The 9581-nt window shown below is 39.6% G+C and overlaps 1 protein-coding gene across 1 annotated transcript; it reads right to left on the bottom strand.

Annotated features, from left to right (window-relative positions):
- Positions 1 to 426: 426 nt before the first annotated feature.
- On the bottom strand, positions 427 to 9126 carry ppp4r2b (protein phosphatase 4, regulatory subunit 2b). The gene is made up of 9 exons (XM_008304134.1): positions 9040 to 9126; positions 8268 to 8349; positions 7596 to 7766; positions 6738 to 6831; positions 5885 to 5922; positions 5699 to 5773; positions 5435 to 5575; positions 5027 to 5334; positions 427 to 1973 (listed from the first exon to the last, which is right to left on the bottom strand). Exons 1-9 carry the CDS (start codon positions 9071 to 9073, stop codon positions 1603 to 1605), a joined length of 1314 nt encoding a protein of 437 aa, XP_008302356.1. The 5' UTR covers positions 9074 to 9126; the 3' UTR covers positions 427 to 1602.
- Between the last annotated feature and the right edge of the window lie 455 nt (positions 9127 to 9581).

Raw genomic sequence — 9581 nt, forward strand, 5'->3', positions numbered from 1 at the left:
TTTCCCAAGATGCCTCTTATGTGAGCCGACATGTGCAACTGGAACTGGCTTACCTTAAACCAGGGGTCTCGAACTCCGGTACTCGAGGGCCGCAATCCTGCAAGTTTTAGATGTTTCCTTCTTCCAACACACCTGATTCAAATGATCAGGATCGTTATCAGGCTTCTGCAGAGCTTGATGATGAGCTGATCATTTGAATCAGGTGTGTTGGAAGAGGGGAAACATCTAAAACATGCAGGATTGCGGCCCTCGAGGACCGGAGTTCGAGACCCCTGCCTTAAACAGAATACCATCTAAGTAATTACACTTGTGCCTCTACTGCTTCGAGTTAAATATCAGCTCACTGTAAGGAGCACAACCCAGGACACGCACTCCACACGCTAGATTAAAAAGATAACAACGCATTGTGCAAGCAAGCAAGACCACTACGCATAAAAATGTTAACATTTATTGCTGTTTCTGAATACTGCATTGAAAGCAAAAGCATTCAGAGTATACACAGAAATTATACAATTATATATGGTTTCACAAAGGCAGTGAACACATACTGTATTACAATCTACAAAAATCTACTTTACAGAAATTTAAAATTCTAAATATCAAAAAGTACAGCTGCAGAAACAGGTGTAGAACTGGAACCAGAAACTGCTCTGGATATCGGTCGGTGAAACAACATGGTGACATCACGATACAAAGAAAGCGGAAGTCATCTTTGTACTTACAGCTGGTTTTGGAAACTACAACTGGCAGACGAAACGAAACGAAAACATACTCCAAAATAACTCATTGAATTGAAATGATCATATAAATTATGTTGGTTTTATGCATCCAAAATATATCATTTTACAGAGGACGCCTCTACAAGGTAGCACGTCATAGTATTGTTCAGTGGGATTGGTAGTGTATCATTGGAAAAAAAAAAAATATGGTTAAATAAGAGAAGGACAAAATGGGAAAAGAAAAAAACTGTTTCCCATCTCACAAGGATGGAGAGGTAAATCTTTAAAAGAGCCTGGTGGAGTAACACGTGGGGGGTAGTGGGGTGTTAAGATCCAGGTCGTTGTTTGACTAAAGAAGAATTTTTTTTTAGTCAGGAACAGAAACGGTAGTTTGAACAATTCATAAATAATGAAGGGCTGGTATGGCTCTGTTCGGACCCTGGTAGTGTGGTACACTAGGCTTAAAAGACTACCAATTTGTCATCATGTCCAAATGATTGGAGTGAGTGGCGTTTAGAAAAGAACCAGACCACCACAGCATTAGAACAATCCCAATAAACGCAAAACAAAACAAAAAAAAAATAATCCAGCCAAGAAATTTTAAGGCTGCTGAAACCAACCCCTTTTCATGGGAAACTTAAAAACAAAAGATAAGATCAATAAAATATTCCAGTTAAAAAGAAAAAAAAAACAAAACAAAACTTGAAAATATTTTGTATGCCCACATCAATGCCAGGTAGCCATTTTGGAGGAGTGTCCAAAAGTGGGACGAGGCGTTCGTCTTGTGTATGAGGTGCAGTTGTCCTCCTTCCCAGTGACAGTCAAGCTGGATTCAAGGACAAGCTGGTTTATGGTCACACATGGCTGCAGGGTGGCCTTCAGTCTAGTCCTGCTCCATAGGCTCCTCGGTGGTCCCAGTGTTTGAGATGGCACTTCCCATGGCGCCCTCTGTAGGAGGTTCAGTCGTACTGCTGGAGGGAGCGAGAGCTACGTCTTCTCTGGCCGCCTCCGCGCTTTCCTCTATGCTACAGCTGCTACCACTGCTGCTACTGCTGCTGCTGACTGGGTCACTGTTGCTCTCCTCACTGTCCCTGCTGGTCTCGGGGCTCTCCAGGACGCCTGCGGGTGCCTGCTGCTCCGTCTGATCCATGTCGCTGCCTTCCTCCTCGGAGCCGCACGGTACCTCCCTCTCAGCCTGCTCCGCCTCCTGACCTGAGCCGGCGCACACCTCAGCCTGCGTGCTGCTAGTTGGTTCTGGAGTGGGAAAGTGGGGAAAACACACCTTAATACCACCCCTCAGTTTCACCAGAGTACATGACAATATTTGTTTTAGAGAAATTAAATGCATTTTGTGACACGCTGTAGTTTCCTAAGGCTCTGTTTATTACCAATACATTGGACACGTCTTACAGGAGTAAATGCTTTTGACCAATACTATCCTGCAGCATTATGATTTAAGGTAACATAACAAAATTACCAGACAGTGACTCGTTTCTACCTTTAAATAGAAACAAGAAATTATTTTCTCTCAGTAAAAATGTTTAGCACTTTAACGCAGAATGCAATGTAATGACCATAACAACGTGTTTTCTACTGGAATCGGCACTCTTATTTGTATTAGCAGTTCAGTAAAGACAATTTCGTGGGAGTTCTGGCTGAACGTGACAGAAAAACATGTTTATAAATCTTAGGAATGCACAATATTGGTAAAGACTGACACTGTGATATGTGGTATATAAGTGATATATTGCATTTGGAAAAGGTAAACAAGAATTTTCACCAGATAGCTTGAACAACTATTTGGAAATAATGATGATTGATGATTTTGCAGGGGAGTACATGTGAAATAAAAATAAAAACAAAAGAATCTGAAAAAGGGCTGTATGGAACCTTTCCCACATGGTACATCACTGGCAAATTTTTATATATATATATTTTTAATGGCATTCAGATTTGGCTTTGCAATCATCATACATTTATCATACATTGAACAATTTCCCTGAGGTTTCTACCAAAGAGATCAATAAAGTTCTATTCTATTCTATTCTTCAGAGTTTATAGTGTTGATTTGATCAAACCAATAAATTGTGTTGCCTCCTGTGGTGCCTCTGCCGCCAGAGCACCTGTTTTTGGCAAACATCACCCTTTCCATAACCAAATTCTTTCTATAGATGAGATGCTGCATTGCTTTTTAAAACCAAATCTTTCTTTACAGCTGTTCCTCGCTCATTTTTCTATGCATATGTGGAACCTACACATCAACAAACTCTGTATCTTATGAGCACATTTTGAACAATAAACTCAGTGTATCCAACAACCCTTAAATCGGACAGATAAATATCATAAATATCAGAAAAAACGTCTCTTGTTGATCAGTCATCAGAATTGAAGCAAGTGAGATTTTGTTTTATATCAAGTGATGCTGAAATGAAATGAAAAATACTTTATTTATCCCAGAAGGGAAATTCAATCAATTGATTTCAAATCAATTAATTAATTTGCTGTGTGTGTGTGTGTGTGTGTGTGTTTTGTTTGTTTTTTTTAAATAAGGACTAATTCAAGCTAAATAAATCCTTAGCCTACATGTAATGCCTACATGTAAAGAACCATCCTTTGGTTTAGTACAGGTGTAGCAGAGCTCATTAGTCAGCTTTCCCCAAAACAACCAGCACTCCCCCTCCTTCTAAGCTCTACTGTCTGTCTGCTCTGCCAGTTGCCCGAATCATGACTGGCCTCTGGGGGGATGCGTTGTGCACTGCATCGTGTAAACGGTGCCATAAAAAAGCAGAGCGTTTGTATTTCACGGCACTGAACACATAGCTTCTTGATTCCTAAATACACAGGTATTCCTTGAGAATCTGAAGCGTTATAAAACTCCTCAGACTGTCTGTTTTCCTGAATGTTTCTACACAGTTTTAAACAGAATAATTACTGGTTTGGAAGCACATTTTAAGAACAAACTACTACTCCACTTGCCATTTAACAAACTTTGTCACATAGCTACATTAGATTTACGTTTCAAGTGTATTTTTAGTTAAGATTAGCATAATATGGAGAATGCTGTTGAGTAATACACTTTAATATAGAATGTCTTGATATGAAGAAATTAGACTTTAATGGGAGTCTGCCTTGCTAAATCACAATTTTTGCACAATTTGATTATGTGTGAGTACAATACCAACTGCAACTGGTCAACCAAATTAATGTGGATGTGAATCACGTCAGTACCCATCTCCATCTGATCAAGACGCCGTGAGACAGACAATTTCAAATATCTGTGTTGATGTCATGAACATTTTCCCACAATAGAAAAGAGAGAACCGGTCACAGCTGAACTTGTGCTCATTCTCACTGAGGAAATAAAACTAAACTTTGGCAGGCAGCTATATTTTACACTCAAAGTACTTTTTTGGAATGAGCCTGGTTAAAACCGCAACTAAATGAGTCAAATTCTCAGTGCGAGAGCGACAGCCAAAAGCTTTGTCCATGTGAAATTACCAAAAAGTATGAACATGCCATGAAGTCACATGTTGTGCCCTGATTCAGTCCAAGGACTGCTTGCATCTTCTTTCCAGACTTTTTTTTTTCTGTTTAGTTTACTGTCAACCACACCATTGCACTTGGAGACATCTAAGTGCTCTTACAGTGGATTTAATGCAGCATTAGGTGGGAGAAATGACAAAAGCTAGCTGGAAATTGCTGCTAATGGAAATGTGCCAGATGCAAACCTTTTTACACAGAAAAGTTCACCAAAATTATACGCCAACAGTCAAATCATGAAATGAAAGGACTCGACACGCACTTAAAATCAGCTCTGACTTTACACAAGAGTAGGGAACGATTCGCCAGTAAAAGCATGAATATCACTTTTTACTAACATTCTCTAAGTACCGGAAAAGTGAGGAGCATTTACTTAAGATTGAGAATATTTCACACTAATTGGTAACAAACTGTCGCGGCTGCACTGTCACATGATATTCCCCCCGACTACTTTGCTTACAAGTTTAAGTAATGCTGCTCCAGTTCCTTCTGTGTTTTCCTTGTGGGAATGTTTAAATCCATGTTTCTGAGCTGGGAAAACAATTGCATAACAAACATAGCATCTGAACAGGCTGTTCCAACTCAGATCCATTAGCAGACTGTATTTTCTGTAGTGCGGCAAAGCACTGTGCAGCCATTAAAGCTGGTGCAATTGTAGTGTTGCCCTAATTTTCAGTACCCTGTGTGTGTAGTAGATGCACACAATTGTGCGTGTTCCCCTAAAACCAACAACCAACCAACAACATGCAGCACATAAGAAAACCTACCTTGGTCTTCAGTGGCAGGAGCACTGCTGGATGCTTCATTCTCCTTGCTGTACGCGACCTTCTCCTCTTCTTCTTCCTCCTCTTGGACCATAGCTTCTGCTTCTTTTGAGAGGCAGGTGGCGTGTAAAGGCCTCAGTGTGTCCACTTCCTGCTCCTCTTCGTCATCCTCCTCCTCCTCTTCATCCTCCTCATCCTTGCTGAATTTAAGTCTCTTCACCTCTTGCTGTTCGGCTTCCATGTCTTCTTCTGTGTCTGAGTGTTTGTTCTTCACCGAGCTCCCCGGGGAGCCTCCTGACGCCGAAACCTCACTGACAAAGAAGCAGGAGATGCAGATGTGAGTCAAGCACCTTTAAGTCGTGTTGAACAGAGACAATAGATTTCCTGGTGTGCTGTAAATTCTGTGCGTACCTCGAGTCTTTGTCGCCCTCTTGCTCTGTGTTGAGGTCTTTGTTGTCTGTGCTGTCTGGCAGGCCGTTAGCTGCTAGTGAGTTAGCCAAAGACACCTTCGGTCTGTTAAGCGGTCGGGGGGTTCCTGGACCGTTCACTTTTCTAAAAATAAAAAGGACAGGACAGAACAAAAATGGCATTTTTTAAATATTTCCGAATTACACATTAATTTGTTTTACATGATGTGATTTTCAGGACAAACAATAAGTCTTCCATGAACAATACCTCTCTGTAAAGGCAGATGTGTTCCCAGGAAGCATCACTCCATTCATTCTATTGACAGCACTGCATCCATTTTTCCTGAAAAAGTTCAGAAAAGAACAACAAAAAAATAAACCTTAATCCAAGAGACATGGATTTATACTACTTGGAAATGCTTTACAAACTGTTAAACTTGGGCTCAACACTTACTCTGAGGTTGGATGGACACAGCTTACCACCATTACATTCTAGAGGGAAACAAGAATTGACAAAAAAAATCAGAGATTTGCTTCCAGACACGTTACACACGTCAGGAAACAACTGTTGAAGCATGTCAAAGGGCATAATAACGTAATGATGAATTGTCAAGTGAAATAGTTTTATTATTTTTATATTTGGCATTTTTTTGGTGAGCCACAAAATTACTGATCAGTGACACATGGGAGTCATATTTAGCTGAACCCCTCCCTCAGTACCATAACATTACAAGATCTAGAGCATCAGTGATTCTTCTCTATCACAAATTACTACACTGAACAAAGTCACCTCCAGCAAATGCATCCTCGTTTTTAAATATTTCAACTTACGAAGAATAAAGAGATAAAAAAACAGGCGGATTTTGTGAAGACTCACATTGTTAGAAAGCTGAGAATCACCACTGACACCCGCCTCTGCAGTGAACATTTTACACTGAAAGTTTTACAAACTTTCCTCGGAGACAACTAAGATTCTTGGACAGCCCGTTAATAGTAAATGGGGGCCGAACTGAATGGTTTCACTCCCCAGACGCAAAGTGATGAAAGCAGTCTGTATCTACAGTGCACATTTGGGATTTCACATCTGTTTCCCTGCTTAGTACAGTTCATTTGGGCTTGTGTCAAAGCTCCTTCAGTGGACATGTCCCCAGCATTTAAGAGCAAAAACTACCTTGTTTTGTTTTTTTATAATTTTGAAACCTAGCTTCATATACCTGTCCATATATTTTCATACTAGTTTACTGTGTCATGACAACCTCTACACAGACTTTAAGAAAGGAAAAACAACTTTGCTGCTGAGCACTTACCTTTTCCACCCCCCGAAGAAACTTATCTGTTCCTGTGTAGTTTCTCTTGGGTTCTGTAAGTAGCTCACACAAACGCTGGATTGTAAATGGGATTCTAGAAGAGTTAAAAAAAAAGCAAAAGAGTCAGTCGGCCATGTGTCATTTAGAAGGTCTTTGTCCCTTCATCTGATCAATATGTAGAGCACTAAGGGATGTAAAAACGGAAAGAGAAACCACAGCAGATGTCAAGTCATATATCAACATCAACAGGAAGTGGAAAATAAGAAAACAAAAAAAAAAGATCTTTTTCCACGAACACATATCTAGCAAGGTTATGACCAGTGCAAACCCTGCGAACATACATACAGCAATTGCATGGCCCTGATAGTTTCTTTTTAGTGATGAAATGTTAATCTAGTCCGGATTTAGAAGTACAGCATATAGTACAGTAGTAGTTCTTCACAAATCTGCAAGTGGGTTGTAATCAGCATTTCAGTTTTAAATACGATGTCCAACAGCCCTTTATAACAATAACAGATGCAAAAAAAACAAATAATCAGTCATTTAGGTCGTATGTTTCACGTAACTGCCATACTGGAGGCTGCAAACTGAACCTACAGTGTTCTAAATACATACAGGTCTGATTAATGTATTTCATGGTGTCAGAACTTGATAAAAAGCCTCATCAGATGACGCTACCGTGTGTCAACTGTGTACACATACACATCAAGTATCATCTTGGAGATTAATAACATCCTGCCAAGCAGTCATAGGTTATGTGTTTATAATCTAAAGCCAGAGATTCAATGTCTGACTTCACCATTTATCCTACAACTACCTGTCGCTCAAAAAAATGTGCTACATCAGCAGGGAACGTACCCATTGTATCCCTTCACAATCTTCAGGATTCTCTCCTTCATGTCTTCAAATGGAACTGACTCCACATTGGGATTAGCAGGACCTCTTTGCTCAGGTGCTGAGGCTCTGAAGTCATCCATCACCTTCTCCAATTTAAACAGAAAGTAGTTCTTAAATTGAGACCACTGGACCCTAAAAGAAAGGCAGATAAATATTAGAAAGAGGCTCAACACATCCGGCATACAACGACAGAATACAGGAAGAAAAAAATTTACATACTTGTCAATTGTGTCAGACCAGTCTAAATTACTAAATTATTAGGTCAATGCAAATAAATATAAGGCTTAGCTTTAAACCTATATTTCCATGGTAAATGTTAGTGACAATCTCTTTCACAAATTAATTCAAATAAAAGAAAATAAAATCAAATGCAAATCAGTCAACCTTTTATAGTCATGACCTCATAAACTTTGTGCAACAGACACATTTTGAGCTTCCTCATGTCTGACCATTAGTTAGAACTAAAGCATAGTCTAAGTCTGCCACTGTGAAACTGGCTTTTGAACTGCACATGTACAAAAAGTATGAATTCATTATTTGTCAATGTAGAAATAACAGAATGTGTGTGTGTGTGTGTGTGTTTCGGAAACGGTAAAGACTACGAAGTGTTTCAGGCCTGCAGTGTTCACTTACATGGTCTCTCCAGTTTTGGCAATATGGCATAGAAACTGTTCCAAAAGAGGAGATCCCTCCTTCTTTGCTTTCTTATCAAAGTCTGAGGAGACAAAATTAAAAAATAGGCGTAAATACACAAACATCAACAATAATTTGTAGCTAGTAGAGCTAAAAAGGCTTTGATTTACCCTATGTTAACCTACAGCTTCTGACACTTCTGTCTTAAAACGTGAATATCATGACTACCTGCAGTGATCGTCTACTTCTGCCAGTTAAATAAAGCCTTTTAGTAGGTCTCGGATGACACTTGGGCTGGAGACAATCATGTTGTCTCATTAACGACAGCTATTTACATAATCAATTTAGCTAGGTCGCTTGCTAGCTACAACTAGCTCAAGTTTAGCGCACGGGCTAGCATGTTAAGATAGCCGCGACAGCGTAGCCGGCAAACAGTTGTCTACGAATAGCCGGTGACACTGACCACATACTTCATATCGGTGCGCACACTGTCAAGTACTGAGGACAAATACGTTCAAGTTCGGCAGTACGGATAAACGAAAGAGTCATATTTTATTAGCTTTCTTTCCTGGCTAATGTATTCAACAGCCAGCTAACCATTTCCGTGAAAACGTTAGCTAACGCTAGTCTTGAATAGCAGCTAGCTAGCGACATTAGCTCTCGAGCTTGAAGGCGTTTATATATATTTTTTTATTCCAGAACAATTTCAGACAAACTCATATATCCTGTCGTCTCAATTGGCAGTAAATCCAACGAAATAAGCTGAAGTGACCTCTGAGCGCCTCTTGAAGCGAGTCAATTTCCATCACGTCGTTGCCCTCTGTCAGTCTTGTGGATGCAAAAAGCAGACTGGCGGCTAGCTGCTGCAGCTAAGCTACAATCTCACAGGCAAAGAGGAGGGAGCATTTTAATATGGCGCCGTGAGGTCACTGCCTGTTCACGAGCACACAGGCCGGAGCGCCGAGACGAGCAGCTCAACTTAATGAATGGACTCGTTTATTTAATAAAATAAAATAAAATACAATGATGAAAGTAACTATATAACTCAAACTAAATAATTCAACTATAAATAAATAAGATTTAAATGAAAAAGGATGTACTGAATAGAAAAATATAATATATTTTGGGGGGAAAGTAATATGGATATGTATAAATATATTAATCCACATTAACACATCTATAAACTCCTTTTTTTTGCATTTTTTTCAGGTGCAATATTTCATTATCGTGTGTGATATTACTTATTACCCTCACTAGCATTACTTTTTACTGTTATATTCTCGCTTTATTTTCACTTATTCTATTTTACAATTG

This window comes from Stegastes partitus, unplaced genomic scaffold (assembly GCF_000690725.1).
Source record: "Stegastes partitus isolate 25-593 unplaced genomic scaffold, Stegastes_partitus-1.0.2 Scaffold2145, whole genome shotgun sequence".
Classification (NCBI taxonomy): Eukaryota; Metazoa; Chordata; class Actinopteri; family Pomacentridae; genus Stegastes; species Stegastes partitus.

Coding starts and splice junctions, on each gene's coding strand:
- ppp4r2b (XM_008304134.1), bottom strand. CDS start 9,073: ATGGAAATTGACTCGCTTCAAGAGGCGCTCAGAG. Junction 5,923..6,737: donor TTCTTCGGGGGGTGGAAAAG/GTAAGTGCTCAG, acceptor GTTTCCCTCTAG/AATGTAATGGTGGTAAGCTG. Junction 5,576..5,698: donor ACATCTGCCTTTACAGAGAG/GTATTGTTCATG, acceptor TTTTATTTTTAG/AAAAGTGAACGGTCCAGGAA.